Here is a 17971-nt window from a genome sequence, read left to right on the forward strand (position 1 = left end):
GGAATCCTCACAGCCTCAGACGCCAAAGTCTGGTAAATTTGGTTCTTTATCTGCCAGGACAGGCGTACTTCACCTCTTGTCCCTGGCTTGTGGCTCTCCTACTGCCACACGTCCTCTTAGGGTGCAATACAACTGTCCCTCACTGCTCTGGGACACCTCTCAATCCAGAGACAGGTCGTCCAGTTCTCCCTAACGCTACCCCCAGTTCCAGCTTTTATAGGGGCAGCCTGCTCCCCCTACTGGCCTGAGACAGGAGGTATTGCATGCTAATGTTCCCCTGACCAGAGAACCTCCCCCTTGCTCTCAGACACAGCTTTATTATATTTGTGGCATCCAGGCCAGGGTGACACACATTTATATCAGAACATACTTACTTGGAGTACAGCTGATGGCAGTGAAAGGGTAAACACCTGTCTCCTCCCCAGATTGTTCTGCTTATCAGAACAATATCCTTCAGCAGGGTTATTTCCAGAGTTAGTGAGACACAGGTGCTGAGCTGAGCCTTCCACTACCATCATCTGTACTCCAAATGTGTAAGTACTGATATCAGTACAGCTACAGGAAGGCAAATAGAGGAGTTTTGGAAGCCACTTACATGCATTTTTTTTTACAAGATACAAGAAAGAAGACAAATTCCCTAATAAAGTGAGATGTAAAGTCTAATATCCTTTTATCCTGGACAAAATTATTAAGAAAACAATAAAAGTTTAGTTACTCTTTAAGCCCTGAAAGTTGTAAGGTGGGTATAAATCATGGATCTGATTTGGTTTTCCTGCACATCCCAAAGATGATGTAGAAAATAGGAAGACATCTCCATCGATCAGGAAATAAAATGTCCAAAAACTTTATTTATGAAAATCCAATAAAACCATAAATATGAAAATCAGCAACCACCAAGTGTCCAATATTAAGATTGACGCATTTCGACTGCACCAGCCTTAGTCATGATCTCTTAGTCATGAGATCATGACTAAGACCCGTGCAGTCAAAACGCGTCGATCTTAATATTGGACACTTGGTGGTTGCTGATTTCCATATTTATGGTTTTATTGGATTTTCATAAATAAAGTTTTTGGACATTTTATTTGCTGATTACTGGAGATTTCTTCCTATTTTTTGCATCGTTTCCCACCCAGACTAGGGCGGCTCCGTGCGATAGCTCCTTAGAAGCAAGGTGAATATACCAATTGATGAGCTGACTTTTCCTTTTCCCCTCTCCCTATGTTACATTCCCAATGATGATCAATCAGATTGAGACTGATATATGGGGAATATGGAGGCCAAACCAAAGCCTCAAATTTATTGCCATGCTCCTCAAATCATTCCTTAGCAGTTTTTGCAACCTGGTAGGGGCACTAGCCTGCTGAAGAAGGCCACTGCCATTAGAAAATACTGTTACCATAAAGAGGAGTACTTGGTCTGCAATAATGTTAAGGTAGGTGGTTTGAGTCAAAACAACATCCACAGGCTTGTTTTCAGCAGATCCTTGCCCAGAGCAGCACACTGTCTCCACTGGTCTGCCTTCTTCCCATAGTGCATCCTAATGCAGGAAAGTGATGCTCTCCTATCCAGACATGCAGATCATGTAAAATAAAACTACAGTAATTTATGATACCGTACGTCTTCTGTTGGATTGGACAAAAACTCATGTGCAGCAATGAGTCTTTGCTGTCTGTTTGCCCTTCTTTGGCTGTTTTGTAAGAATTAAGCGCTGGATACTGGGAACATCACAGCAAGCCCTGCCGTTTAGGATATGCTCTGACTCAGTCATATAGCCATCACAAGTTGATCCTTGTAAAAGCCACTAAGAGCCTAAACTCGCTTATTTTTCCTGGTTTCAACATATCGACTTCAAGAACTGTGCTCACTTGCTGCCTAATATATTCCACCCCCTCATATAAGCTAATGTCACAGTATAATCAATGTTATTCACTTTACCTGTCAAGGTTTTATGGCTTGAAGGCCAGATTCTAGTGGAACAGGCTTCAACGAGAGGTGGTGAGTTCTCCTTCAATGGAAGTCTTCAAACAGAGGCTGGACAGACATTGTCTGAAATGGTTTAGTGAATCCTGCTTTGAGCGGGGGGTTGGACACGATGACCATGGAGTGCCTTTCCAACTCTAACATTCTATGATTCACACATCTGCGTTCTCGGACCGTGATTCACGGACTTGTCGCAGGTTTCCTGATCCAAACTCAACAGCCTTGTAACCATATATGAGGATGATGAGGTCAGGGCAGGAGATTCAATGCTTGCCCAAGTACATGGATGTGTGAATCCGGACTAAGGCAATAAATATATTTAATTCAATCAATAAACCAAATGTTAACCCCTTGCCACCATAGACCATTTTTGCTTTTGCACTTTACTTTTTTCCTCTCCTTCATCCAAGAGCCATTATTTTTTAATGTTTCCATTAACATAAACGTATGAGGGTTTGTTTTTTGCAGGACGAGTAGAAGTCTTGGAATCATACCCTTCATTTTACCATGCAATGTATTTCAAAATGGGAAAAAAATGTGAGGTGAAATGACGAAAAAAAATTGCAATTCCGACTTTTAAAACCAAATGCATAAAGAGTTGATAATTTGCAGCAAAGCCATGTGCTGCACACTACTGTTGGATGTCTTGGAACCCTTGGTGTAATGTATTAATGAAGCAAAGGCAAAGTGAGCAATTGTAAGTACACAGTGCTACATAATATGAAGACTGCAATATATTAAGAGGATAAAAACTTTGATGGGAGAGATTCTTTAACTTCTTTCGAATCTACAGTTTGATTGCTGATTTCACACTGCTATTCCACGGATAAGGCTTTCATGGCGGTAAGATAGATCAATTAACCCCTTTCTGACGTGAGACGTATCTATACGTCCCTGTGGCCTCGGCCTTAATGACCAGGTATGTATAGATATGTCTCGGCAATCGCACCCGCACAGAGGCTGTGAGTACGAAATCTCCGCTGGGTGTCAGCTGATTCTGACAGCTGACACCCTGCACTCAGTGCCAGGAGCAGTGCCCGCACCGCTCCCATCACTTTAACCCCCTAAATGCAGCGATCGCAGCATTTAGAGAGTGAGCGGAGGGACAAAAGCCATCGCAGGGTTCAGATCGTTGCCATGGTGACGACATCCGGGTCACCAGGCACTATCAAGGTAGTTAGATGATGAGCAGTGCATGATCTAACTATCTTGTGCCTGCAGGGCTGACAGCTATAAGGCATAGCAGAGCTCCTACACTGCTATGCCTTATAGCAGAGATCAGACTGAAGAAAGTGAAAGTCCCATAGTGGGACTAAGTAAAAAAGTGGGGAAAAAAAAGTAAATAAAAGTTGTAAAATTATTTTTTAAAAAATCACAAAATAATAAAAAATATATATTTATATATTGTACCCACAAATAAATATTATTATGGAAAAAAACAAACCAATAAAAGTACACAAATTTGGCATTGCCGCGTCTCAAACGACCTGACCTATAAAAATTTCCCACTAGTTAATCCCTTTAGTGAACACGGTAAAAAAAAGAAAGAAAAAACGAAGCAAAAAACGGTGCTTTATCATCATACCACCAAACAAAAAGTGGAATAAAACGCGATCAAAAGAACTAATGAAAACAGCTGAAAACACCAACTTGTCCTGCAAAAAACAAGCTGCCATACAGCTCTATCAGCAGAAAAATACAAAAGTTATAGCTCTTAGAGTAAAGCGATGCAAAAAAAAAATGTTTTCCTATAAAATAGTTTTTAAAATGTAAAAGCGCCAAAACATAAAAAAACAATATAAATGTAGTATCGCTGTAATCGTACTGACCCGAATAATAAATCTGCCTTATCAATTTTACCACACTCAGAACGGCATAAAAAAAAATTCCTGAATTGTTGGTTTTTGTTTATAATACCTTCCAAAAATCGGAATAGAAAGCGATAAAAAAATGTAAAAAAAAACGGCAACTGGTCCCGCAAAAATAAGCCCTCACATGACTCTGTCGGCTGAAATATGGAAAAATTATAGCTCTCAAAATATGGCGATGCAAAAACTAGTTTTTGCAAAAAAAAAGTGTTTTTGAGGCTATGTGCCCATTATGCAGAAATGCTCTGGATTTTTCCTGAGCGTTTCTGCATCTCCCTGGCAGAAAAAAACGCATGCAGATTTTACATGCGTTTTTTCTGCCAGGGACAAGCGTATGACATGTGTTTTGCACGTCAGCGGTCACGTGACCTATCACATGACTAAATGACGTCATGGAAGGTCCTTTTACACCATCGCGAGCCGCCGGGGAGCCAGGACGCACCGGAGAGAAGACCGCGGGCCATCAGAAGGTGAGTATAATGTTTATTTTTTATTTTAAATTCTTTTTTTTTACAGGTACTATGGTACCCGGGTCTGGAGGACAGTCTCCTCTTCTCCAGACCCGGGTACCATCAGCACATTGAATCGCAGAATATTCGCATGTGCACAAGTAGTCATGCAGATATTATGCGATTCAATGCAAGTCAATGGTGGCGAAAACGCCGCGATTATGCAAAATTAATGGTAGTGCTGCAGATTTTTCCACAATGATAATTGCACAGCACATGCGGATTATCATTGGGGAACATTGCAGACCTTCTACCAAGCGTTTTTTAAGCGTTTCCGCGGCGGAATTGCCGCTGCAGAAACGCTTAAAAAACGTATCGTGGCACACAGCCTTAGTGTGTGACAGCAGCCAAACATAAAAACCCGATATAAATCTGGTATCGCTGTAATCGCACCGACCTGAAGAATAAAGTTGCCTAATCACTTATACCGCACTAGGAATGGCGTAAAAATAAATAAAAACAATTCTTTACCTGTGGCTGATTTGTTCATTCTGCCTCCCAAAGATCGCAGTATGGCTTGGCTCACGTTTATCCTGCGCTCTGCGCCGAGCGCTTACGCCGCGATTTCCATGTACATCTCTGAAGTACTTGATTCAGATAATATAATGAGGCAGATGGAGGCACCATGGATGCCGTCTGGCCTATGATCCCACGGTGTCTGTCTTTTTATTAGGCGTGCATAAAAGTGCCATCGGCCACAGTTTTATGAACCTTTGAAAAAAAGGACACCACTAAACAGAGGCCAGACGGAGTCCAGAGTAACTCTGCTGCCTCATTATAGTGAATGGATCCCTTGGAGGTGTCATCTGAATTATGTCACTTAGAGATTTAAATGGAAACCCCAATATCAGTGCTCAGCGTAGAGCACAAGATAAATGGGAACATTTTACATAACATTTCGAATCCACAAAAAAAGAAAGTCCCCACTTAGGTCTGTCATCTGTTAACGGAAATATAGGGGGCTGTCACGTTACTAGTAGCACAAAGTCTCTGGAAAAGCGAAATGTCTCTTGCCCATGAAAAGAAATTCAGCAAATTCTGTGCTCCCAAATACAAATGCTTCCCTCTCTTCTGAGCCCCACAGTGTGGCTAAACAGCAGTTAGCGTCCACATGTTTGGCATTTCTGTAGCAACGAGAGCCCACCTAATTAATGGGTGCATGTCTCCAGAAGCACGAGCTGGGCACAACGTACTGATCACTACAATGGCAGCTTGCAATTTTCACTCAGCAAAATCCACTGCTGCTTGTTTCTGGAAAACACCCATGCAGTTAAAATCCTCACCACACCTGTAGATAAATGCCCAAAGGGGTATAATTTCCAAAATGGGGTCACTTGAGGGGGGATTCTGCTCTTCTACCACTTAGGAGCTCTGTATATGGAGTCCGCATACTATTCTAGGAAAATCTGCGCTCCAGGAGGCAAATAGCTCTCCGCCCCTCCCGAGTCTCGTGTGGCCCTGTGGCTAAGCAGTACTGTACAGCCACATATGGGGTATTTCTACATTCAGCAAAAATTGTGTGACAAATTTTGGTGCCCTTTTTACCCATTTCCCAGTGTGAAAATGTAAAATCTGGGGATAAAACAAAACTTTGGTGGTAAAAATATAATTATTCTTTCTTCACCGCCCAATGGTATAAAATCCTGTGAGGCACATGTGGTGTCAACATGCTCACTGCACCCCTAGATGAATTCATTGAGAGGTGTAGTTTGCAAAATAGGGTTTCTTAAGGGGGGTTCTGCTGTTCTGGCTCCTTAGAGGCTCTGCCAATGTGACATGGCACCGTCAAACCAGCCCAGCAAAATATGAACTCCAATATGACGCTTCTTCCCTTCTGAGCGCCATATTGTGGGAAAAATATATTTTTTTTCATTTTTACAGATCCACGTTGTAAAATTCTGTGAAGCACCTGTGGGTTCAAGGTGCTCATCACACATCTAAATAAATCTATTGAGGGGTCTAGTTTCCAAAATGGTGTCACTTGTGGGGCTCTCCACTGTTTAGGCACATCAGGGGCTCCCCAAACACGACATGGCGTTCGCTAATTATTCAAGGAAATTTTTCATTCAAAAGTCAAATGACGCTCCTTCCAAGCCCTGCCGCATGCCCAAACAGTGGTTTTCTCCCTCATATGGGGTATCGGCATGCTCAGGAGAAATTGCACAACAAATTTTAGGGTCAATTTTTTCCTGTAACCCTTGTGAAAATAAAAAAAATTGGGCCTAAAATAAAATGTTTATGAAAAAAAGTTAAATGTTCATTGTTTTTTTCCACATTCCAAAAATTCCTGTGAAGCACCTGAAGGGTTAATAAACTTTCTTTCAGAAAGCCCCATCAAAGTCACTTTAAATGTGATGTGGTCCCTAAAAAATGGCTTGGTAAATTTTGTTGGAAAAGTTAAAAATTGCTGGTCAACTTTTAGCCCTTATAACTTCCTACCCAAAAAAAATATTGGTTCCAAAATTGTGCTGATGTAAAGTAGACATGTGGGAAATGTTATTTATTAACTATTTTGTGTAACACATCTCTCTGATTTAAGGGCATGAAAATTAAAAGTTTGAAAATTGCGAAATTTTCAAAATTTTTATGCCAAATTTCAGATTTTTTCACAAATAAATGGCCAATAAATTTTACCACTATCATGAATTACAATATGTCACGAAAAAAAACAATCTCAGAAACAGCGTTTAAGCGTTCCAGAGTTATGACCTCATAAAGTGACAGTGGCCAGAATTGTAAAAATTGGCATGGTCATTAACGTGCAAACAACCTTCGGGGGTAAAGGGGTTAGGGTGCTTTCACATTGTTATCACACATCAATGAAACGAAGGCAGCATGGTGGTTCAGTGGTTAGCACTGCAGCCTTACAGCACTGGGGTCCTGGGTTCAAATCCTACCAAGGACAACATCTGCAAGGAGTTTGTATGTTCTCCCTGTGTTTGCATGGGTTTCCTCTGGGTTCTCCAATTTCCTCCCACACTCCAAAGACATACTGATAGGGAATCTAGATTGTGAGCCCCAATGGGGACAGTGCTGATAATGTCTGTAAATTGTCTGAATTGTAAAGCGCTGCAGAATATGTTTGTGCTATATAAATAAAAGATTATTATCATTATTATTGAAGACCAGCAGAGAAGCAAAGAGGCAGCACTGGATCGGTAGGGGGTAAGTAACTATGAATATGTTATTTTTACGGAGATCAAGACTTTTGGGTATTAAAGATATAAGAATTTAATACCAACTTCTTTAAACCCTTTCTGACGTGGGGCGTATTAACTTGTATCTGCGCCCTGGAGCTATTGGACCAGATAAGTATTAATACGCCCTGGCGATCGCGCCCGCACAGAGGCTGTGCGGGCGCGATCGCCGCCAGGTGTCATCTGATTGTCACAGCTGACACCCGGTACTATGTGCTAGGAGCGGTCCCACACTGCTCCCAGCACATTAACCCCCGAAATGCTGCAATCGAAGTCAACTGCAGCATTTCCGGGGCAAGCAGCGGTGAGAGCGACATGTGGAACGACATAAAAAAAAAAAAAAAAAAACAATTCCTGAATTTTTTTTTTTGTTTATTCTGCCTCCCAAAAATCGGAATAGAGAGTGATCAAAAATATCACGTGCCCAAAAATGGTACCAATAAAAATGTCAACTTGTCCCGCAAAAAACAAGCTGTCACACGACTCTGTCTGCCAAAATATGGAAAAATTATAGCTCTCAGAATATGGCGATGCAAAAACTAGTATTTGCAAAAAACAGGAACGTAGACCGCCATTTTTTTTCTTCACGAAGGACTCTGCCGTCACGGGCAAAGATGAGGGTCTGATATGTCCCTTCTCCTAACAAAAAAAAATTTGGTTCCAAAATTGTGCTGATGTAAAGTAGACATGTGGGAAATGTTATTTATTAACTATTTTGTGTGACATATCTCTCTGGTTTAAGGGCATGGAAATTCAAAGTTTCAAAATTGCAAAATTTTCTAAATTTTCGCCAAATTTCTGATTTTTTCACAAATAAACACAAGTCATATCGAAGAAATTTTACCAATATCATGAATTACAATATGTCACGAAAAAACAATCTCAGAATCAGTGGGATCCGTTAAAGCGTTCCAGAGTTATTACCTCATAAAGTGAAAGTGGTCAGAATTGTAAAAAATTGGCCTGGTCATTAATGTGCAAACCACCTTCGGGGGTAAAGGGGTCAATGTGACCATGCTTAAATAGCTGTTGGTTGAAATTTTGTTTGGCAAACAGCTATTCCATTCACTCCCACATCTACCTTACATAAGTCACAATCTTGACTGAGCGGGCATGTGTTCCGAATGGTTGAGAGACTTTTCCAGATGCCTTTATACTTGGTGTATCTTCCAAGATAACAAATGGCCAGACTTGTTGAATTTAAAATGACCAATTCTTCTCTCCGCCTACATCTGCCATCAAGGATGAATTAGGACATCACAATAAATCTATCTTGATTATTCAAGCTTCTTATTTCCTGATGATCTCAGGGTAGAATTTGGACTATAGCTGCCATGGCTGAATGGCTTCTACACTCTCAGGAAGTTTGTACACTACCCAGGACACCATTTGTATCTGCCTGTTGGGTAGAGGCACAGAGACAGGAATATTCGATAAATAGATTCATCCCTGGTAATAATTTACAAGTAAACATAATCACTTTAGATCAGCTATTATCAACAATTTCATCCTTTTGTAGATTTAGAATACACAGAAATGGTCTTGAACACTAGGCGATTAATGAATCTTATCAAGTCTTGCTACATAGATGGGCCTATACTCACATGTTCCTTGACAGTTTCTGACACCCTTCTGGAAAGCATGAGGCAGCAGACGGTGGAGGTGAAAATGTGGAAGCATGTATACAGCAGTCTAGTACCAGTAGACACCTTGATGCTAGGAAAGCACTCACAACACAAAGAGCATGGAGAGGGCCCACAACAGCAACATATCTAAAAACATAAAAAAGGAGTATATTGGAATAGGGAGACTTGGCTGCGCAATACATTACACTGTTCAAATACTAACATGTAAGACCACATACACTGTATTTATATAGATTAAAGGACGGTAGAGAAAAATATTCTCTGCTGCCTGTGCAAGATCCATATGCAGCCAGCTGCTCACCGAAGGTCAGACAAAGCCTGCACACATTACAACTACAGTTACCACTATGTCAATTCCCTTCATAAAAGAACATTCTGTTCCTGGCCAGCATGTCCACAATATAAGACATATTTAATCCTATGGCACAAAAATGTAAGGAACATCCAACTAGATGACTGTTACAAGAGTCTACAGTGGTCTAGAATGGTCTAGTCTAATTATTCATAATCCTAAATTCTACCTTAACTACCTAATTTATCCCCTCAAAAATCTATTCTTATGAATACAAATGGAACCATTGACCCTGGCTTCTCACCCTGTGTTACATGCCGTATACCAGGGGGTACATGCCATGCCTTTTGCTGGTACTCCTTATATTATACGCTGACAAGCAAAAGGGTAACAATGCTTAGAACTTTTAACTTTCAGGCTCCATATCTCCCCATCTACTACTGCTTTGAACGTGAGACTACCATCATTTTATAGACTATCATCTTGGCTATCTCGTTCATAAATTTGACTTGCAACTACTTAGCATATGATTAGTTATGCAGATTCTTGTCATGTCACTGCATTTTACTGTTTTGCTCCTGGCAGTGGAAAAATCTTTTTCTTCCAGTATACTACAAAAAACAACCTGTTCTCAGATTCCCTAATAGCTCAGTGTGTTATTAAGTTGATTCCCAAGCAAAAGGTCACTGGTTCGAATGGAAGAACGGCCATGAAGAAGATTTCCCAATTAAAGAGAAACAGAATTATTCAGCTCATCGAAAGCGGTCTCTTGACCAAGAAAATTGCCAAACTCCATCATGTGACTGCCATGACAATAGGAAGAATACAAAATGAAATCTGTCCGTCCATACAAAAGCCAAGAGGTGGACAACCAGGCAAAATATGGTAGTCAATAAGTCAGCTCATCACATGATCTATCAGTTTTGGTGCTACAAACAAGGCAGCAAAGGTGGCTCGTATGCTTCGTAATAGTAATAGATCACAGATGTCCATGCCAGCACTGTGCAATGCACGTTACACAAGTCTGGAATGGTGGCTCAAAAAAAGGTGAAGAAGCTTCGACTTCAATATCGTCATAAGAAGCGTCGGCTCGAGTTTGCAAAAAAGTACAAAAAGTGGACAGTTGTCACGCACGGTGTGGGAAAGACTAAGTGCAACATGAAGGGATGAGGGGAGTGTAGCCCGATGCTAATGAAAGGGGGAGTGGAGACCCCTAGGCAGCTCTAACATCACCCTACTTGTCCTACCGTCCCTATACAGGTTCCGCACCTATCGCCGAACAAGAAACCTAATCCCTGTATATCCCTAGAGCTAGGCCATAGACATAGACTGGTCAGTCCCCACTATAAACTAAAGACAACAAGGGAGACAAATAAAGGTGGGAAAACTTAGCTTGAGCAGACACCAGAGAGATAAAACCAAACGTCCTCCAAGGGCACCAGAGAGGAAGCTAGCCGACACAAGGGAAAATGAGAATATCACCGGCGACTCCCTGAAGCAGACTGAGAGTTTATAAACACGCAGACCAGGGTGTGTCAATCAGAGCAGGAGGGAGGTTGCCGCTTGGTCCAAAAGTCAGAAGGATTAAGAAGGCGTCTTTAAAGCCAAACGCAGTGACTTTCTGCAGCCAGATCCAGAGAGACTGTCTGTTACATCTGACACACCCATGACAGTACCCCTCTTCTACGAGTGGCCTCTGGACACTCAGGACCAGGTTTCTGAGGATAAGAGGTGTGGAATGAATGAACCAGCCTGGGGGCATTCACCTCTGATGCTGAAACCCACATCCTTTCCTCTGGACCATAACCCTTCCAGTGCACCAAGTATTGTAGGAAACGACGTTGGAGATGAGAATCTACAATCCTATAAATCTGAAACTCCAGATTATCATCAACCATTATTGGGGGCGGCAGTAGGGGTGAGGACTCCACATATTCCTTGAGCAGAGACCTGTGAAAGACATTATGGATCTTAAGGGCTTGAGGTAGCTCAAGACAAAACGCTGCTGGGTTTATGACGGTGGTTATTTTATAGGGACCAACAAATCTAAGTCCCAGCTTCCAAGAAGGAACCTTCAACTTGATATTCCTGGTAGACAATCACACAAAGTCATTCAGATTCAGGTCCGGACCTGGCAAGCATTTCCTGTCAGCCATATGTTTGTACCTATCTCCCATGATCTTCAAATTACTCAGAACCCCCAGCCACACCAAGGAGAGTGACGAAGCAAAACGTTCCTCCTCAGGAACTCCTGAAGCCCCTCTCCCACTAAAAGTACCAAACTGTTGATGGTAACTGTATGCACCAAAGAATGGTGACCTACTGGTAGATTCTTGACGATGATTATTAATAGCAAATTCTGCCAGCGGTAAGTAGGATGCCCAATCCTCCTGGTTTTCGGAGACAAAACACCTGAGGTAAGTCTCCAAATTCTGATTAATGCGCTTGGTCTGTCCATTTAACTTAGGATAGAAGGCAGAGGAAAAGGACAGCTGCACCCCCAGTCGAGAACAGAATGCTTTCCAGAACTTGGAAACAAACTGGGTCCACCGATCTGACACCACATCGGAGGGACCCTGTCAAGCTTCATGATCTCATTTATAAACACTTGAGCAAGAGTCTTGGTATTCGGAAGTGCCGGCAATGCAATGAAGTAAACCATTTTACTGAACCTATCTACAACCACCAAAACCACAGTTTTGTCGGCAGATACCAGTAGGTCAGTAGTAAAATCCATGGACAAGTGTGCCCATAGCCCGCTAGGAATAAGTAGCGGAAGAAGAGTAACAGATAGACGTGTTCAATCACATCCCGATGAAATCCCGGTCACCAAATCCGCAGTTGCCTTACCACCTGGATGACCAGCAACCACAGAGTTGCGATGTTCCTTAATTACTTTGTGGCATAGATTAGATGGTACAAATAACCTCCCTGAAGGGCAGGAAGCAGGGGCGTCCCCCTGAGCCTCCAACACCTCACCCTCCAGTTCAGGGTACAATGCCGAAATGACTAACCCCTTCTGTAAAATCGGGGCAGGGTTCTCTTGGTCACCACAACCAGGGAAGCTCCGGGACAAAGCATCAGCCTTTACATTTTTGACCCCTGGACGGAAAGTGACAAAAAAATTGAACCTAGTAAAAACAGGGACCATCTGGCTTGCCTAGGGTTGAGACATTAAGCCGATTGAATATATGACAGGTTCTTATGGTCAATGATAACAGTAATAGGATGGACAGCTCCCTCCATCCAATGTCGCCATTCTTCGAACGGCAATTTAATCGCCAAAAGCTCCCTATTACCCACGTCATAATTTCTCTCAGCAGAAGATAATTTCTTAGAAAAGAAAGCGCATGGACGCCATTTACCAGGGGACGGATCCTGAGACAACACAGCCCCAACCCCCACCTCCGACGCATCAACCTCCACAGGTGAGGTTGACTGATTATAGGTGAAGTGGCAAAACAGCTCTTTAGGGAGGAAAAAGCCTGCAGGGCACCATCCGACCATTTGGAAAAATCAGACCACTTCCTTGTAATGTCAGTGAGGGGTTTCACAATTACTGAAAAATTTTGGATGAATTTCCGGTAAAAATTAGTAAAGCCCAGAAAACGTTGTAGAGCCTTCAGATTTTTGGGACGGTCCCAATCAAGGACAACACGGTTCTTCTCCGTATCCATCCGAAAACCCGAAGATGACAACAGGTACCCCAAAAACTGTACCTCCTGGATGGCGAAAACACACTTTTCTAGTTTGGCATCTAATTTCCAACGGTTGAGAGATGATCTTAGTGCAATAAACTGGGACGATATCCTGAGACATATAACTACACAAAGCAAATGGGAGACATTTATTAGCATCCTGAATAGGACCTATGCACAATATATACCCTATGGGAATAAACATGCTAGAAATAGGAGGAAACCACTATGGCTAAATAGAGCTGTAAGGGGTGCAATAAGTGACAAAAAGAAAGCATTTAGAGAACTAAAGCAAGTAGGTAGTGATGAGGCATTAAATAAATACAGAAAATTACATAAATTCTGTAAAAAACAAATCAAAGCACTAAAGATTGAGACAGAGAGACTCATTGCCAGAGAAAGTAAAAATAATCCCAAAATATTTTTTAACTACATAAATAGTAAAAAACGAAAAAATGATAGTGTTGGCCCCCTTAAAAATAGTCTGGGTGAAATGGTGGATGAGGATGAGGAAAAAGCCAATATGCTGAATGATTTTTTTTCAATAGTATTTACAAAAGAAAATCGCATGACAGAAAACATGATTAGTGATGACAAAAATTCTCCATTAAATGTCACTTGCTTAACCCAGCAGGAAGTACGGCGGCGTCTAAAAATCACTAAAGTTGACAAATCCCCAGGCCTGGGTACTGCAGGAATTAAGTAACGCCATAGATAGACCATTATTTTTAATCTTTAAAGATTCCATAATAACAGGGTCTGTACCAAAGGACTGGCGTATAGCAAATGTGGTGCCAATGTTCAATGTTTTGCCTTCCTCTGGATCAACATGTTAGGCTATGGGTTGAACTAGATGGACTTAGTCTTCCTTCAACCTTAAAAACTATGTTACTATGTTTGTTATCCCTTAATATCTGAAGCACCTGTTTAACATGCCCCCGATTTGTCTCAAAATCAGGTGAGTAAATATCATCTAGGTAGACCACCACAAACCTGCCTACCAAATTATGGAAAATATCATTAATGAAATGCTGGAACACCGCAGGTGCATTGGTCAGACCGAAAGGCATAACCAGACTCTCGAAATGCCACTCAGGGGTATTGAATGCTGTTCTCCATTCATCCCCCTCTCTGATTCTAATCAGATTGTAGGCTCCCCTTAAATCCAAATTGGAGAATATCTTAGCTCCCACAACCTGGCTGAACAAATCTGGAATCAGGTATGGATCCCGGATGGTAATTTGATTTAATTCCCAGAAATCTAAACAGAAACGTAGACCGCCATCTTTTTTCTTCACGAAGGACCCTGCCGTCACGGGCGAAGATGAGGGTCTGATATGTCCCTTCTCCAGACTTTTCCACAATGAATTCCTTCATGGCTTGTCTCTCAGGGCCAGAAAGATTATACAGTCTGGACATTGGTAGTTTGGCTCCGGGGGTCAGGTTAATAGGACAGTCATATGCACGATGAGGAGGCAAACCCTGACACCCCCTCTCAGAAAAAACGTTGTTGCTGCTGAACCTCATATCGGAGGTCAGTCACCTCCAGAGACAGTCTGTACAGCTGCTCTGACAGCTCAGAAATGGGATCCATGAACCAAGAGAAAAAAAAAAAAACACACCCGAAAAAAAAACACACACACAAAATAAAAACACATGTCAGTTTTTTTTCCTATATATGCACAGCCGGTGATAATGTCACGCACAGTGTGGGAAAGACTAAGTGCACCACGAAGGGATGAGGGGAGGGTAGCCCAACGCTACTCTAGGGAAAGGGGGAGTGGAGACCCCTAGGCAGATCTAATATCACCCTATCTGTCCTACTGTCCCTATATACGTTACACATCTATCGCCGAACAGGAAACCTAATCCCTGTATATCCCTAGAACTAGGCCGTAGATAGGGAGGGGGTGGGCACTGGTCAGTCCCCACTATAAACTAAAGACAACAAGGGAGAAAAACAAAGGGGGAAAACTTAGCTTGAGCAGACTCCAGAGAGATAAAACCAAATGTCCTCCAAGGGCACCAGAGAGGAAGCTAGCCGACTGCTATTGCTCCAAGCCTTCACAAGGGAAAATGAGAATATCACCCACGACTCCCTGAAGCAGACTGGGACTTTATAAACACCCAGACCAGGGTGTGTCAATCAGAGCAGGAGCAAGGTTGCCACTGGGTCCAAATGTCAGAAGGATTAAGAAGGTGTCTGCAATGCCAAACGCAGTGACCTTCTGCAGCCAGATCCAGAGCGACTGTCTGTTACATCTGACACACTGTGACAGCAGTAGAAGATTGAAAATGGGTGATTTGGAGCGATGAGACGAAAGTCAATAGACTAGGCTCTGATGAGTGCAAATGGGTCTTGAAGAAACACGGGAAAAAGGGACTAATGAATCGATAAATTGAAGTAACAGTCAAGTTCAATGGAGGAAGCCTGATTATATGGGGTTGTTTCACAACCAAAGGTGTTGGACACTTGACCAGGATCGATGGTGGTCTCAATGCTGAGCTGTATGCGAGTATCCTACAATACGAGTTACTTCATACACTCAACTACTATGGGTATGACAAGGATGACATAGGGTTCCAGTAGGACAATGACCCAAAGCATACGTCGAGATTGGCAAAGAAATGGTTCAATGACAATGAAGTAGAAGTGCTGGATTGACCCCCACAGTTCCCAGACCTCAACCCAATCGAACACTTGTGGGTAGAGTAGAAGAAAAAACTGTATACATACTGAACTGAGTCGACCAGCCTGCACCAAGTTTGGGAACGTGTAGAAGAGCCCTGAGATCAAATTTTAGTTGCGATGTGTTTGAATCTGATAGAGAGCATGCTCAGCAGGATTCAGGAAGTGTTGAAAGCCAAAGTCTATTTACAAAATAATAAAAATTAAAATTTAGATTCTTAGGAGCAAAACAGTAACAATGCAGTGACATAACAAAAATCAAGTCACATTTATGTATGAGATAGCCAAGATGATTGTCTATAAAATGATGGTAGTTTCACATTCGAAGCAGAAGTGAATGGTGAGTTATGGAGCCTGAAAATCAAAAGTTCAAAACGTTGTTAACCTCTTGCTCATCAATGTACTTTTAATAAGCAGCACTGTGGAGGAACTTGGATGTAATTTGGTTTGGGAAGGGGAATTTGTGCAAATTGATTTGTACATCCCAGCCCATTGGCCACGATAGTGGTCAATGTTCGGTTCACGGGAGAACCACCTCTTACTTGACGACATTCGCGGCTCTTCTTTTGATTAGTCAGCCTGATATAACATCACTTGTGTCATGCTACAATAATGACATTGCGCAAGGCTGTCTAATCAAAAGAAGAGCCCCAATGTCATCGTCTGAGGTGGTTATCCCACTTCCATCCAGTGACCATAGACTACTGAGATGGCCGATGGATTGGGACGTGCATATCAATTTGCACCAACTCCAGAAGGAGCACTTGACCTAACAATTCAGTTTGTGTAAAAGCACAGGGCTGGTTCCAGGTCTATGTGGGCCTTGGGCGAAAAAGTCCCAATGGGCCCTCAGCTTACACTACTCCAAATATGCATCAAAATATTTATCTATACTAACATTAATGAGAAGAAAATAGCAAATGTTGGCATGGAGCGAAAGTTCTTCAACCAAAAATTCTAATACATACATTGTCTCAAATCTCACCTGATAGGAGATAGAACTGATGAAATCCTTGCAGAGTTTGTTCCTCCTTAGGGCTTTCCGAACAGCCATTTCATCCACCAGCCTCATAACTAGTCCTAACTGATGTTTGATCTCTACAATCGAAATATCTTCACCTTATGAGATAGCATCATCCACATCTTCAAAGTCTGGTTGAAGCAGGTAAATGTCCTCAAAGTAAGATCTGCCCAAAGTTTTTTCTTTCTTTATCGGTAAAAGACGTAAAGTTTGTCATACATTGGAAGGATGTTTAGCAATTATTAATTGCAGATGTTCTTCTAAATGCATTGTGCCCCAGGATGTCCGTGATAATAAAGATGTGTTGTTTTCCTTTTTTCATGATGGCATTTCTTGCTGGAGATCCAATTAACAAGTCATCTCTCTGGTCAATATGTCAGGATAACACATAAAGACAAACCGTAAGGTATGCGTCACCAACAGCCCTGCAGCCTTTTCTCTCATTTCTTCAATGAATTATTTCTACCGCCCTGAAGAGCCATGCTGTGGATTTATCACCCTATAGGCAATGCTATGAAACAAAGATTAGGGTCTGATTGACAGGACGAAGTCAGTGTACGTCTTACCATCTGCACACGTGGGGGATGGCCATGAACGGCTCAGTACATTAAATAGGATTTGTTCAAAGCCATTTAGTTACATTATAAAATGTCTATCAGGCAATACAATGGTGGCACAGACATACAGTCAGCTACCAGCTACCAAGTGTATGCAAGGGATTGTAAATCAGCTAGTAAAAGAACGTGAAATGACAGTACTAAGCAGTATCGGGTAAAGTTGGTGCCTTGCGAGTTTTTGGCACAATTCTATTGAGACAGTTTATCTATTATAATATATTATTTGCTTCTATGGTGTTGAAATTCATTTGTTCGAGATAACTACTGCACGTATCGGAAAACCATATCTAATGTAATGCCTACCTTTCACAGGTCAGCACTGTATACATTCATAAAGTACATTTCCTTTGGCTTCCTCCCATAGGCTGCGCAATAAGGTAAAAATACTGTAATATAGAAGGTGTAGATGCCCTGTAAATTCACTGTTGTAATCTCTCGTTAGGATTTTTTT

General features: G+C 41.9%; 1 protein-coding gene across 1 annotated transcript in view; it reads right to left on the reverse strand.

The window, feature by feature from the left end:
• The window catches only part of SERINC4 (serine incorporator 4), a 95321-nt gene extending 77350 nt beyond the window's left edge, over nt 1–17971 (reverse strand). Inside the window, exons 1-2 of the mRNA XM_073653185.1 lie at nt 16868–17971; nt 9162–9329 (exon numbers count right to left, since the gene is read on the reverse strand). Of these exons, the coding sequence (XP_073509286.1) occupies nt 9162–9329; nt 16868–16954 (255 nt within the window). The 5' untranslated portion in view covers nt 16955–17971. The remainder of the gene's footprint in view (nt 1–9161; nt 9330–16867) is intronic.

This window comes from Phyllobates terribilis, unplaced genomic scaffold (assembly GCF_046119375.1).
Source record: "Phyllobates terribilis strain yellow unplaced genomic scaffold, ASM4611937v1 Scaffold_11__3_contigs__length_659146591, whole genome shotgun sequence".
Classification (NCBI taxonomy): domain Eukaryota; kingdom Metazoa; phylum Chordata; class Amphibia; order Anura; family Dendrobatidae; genus Phyllobates; species Phyllobates terribilis.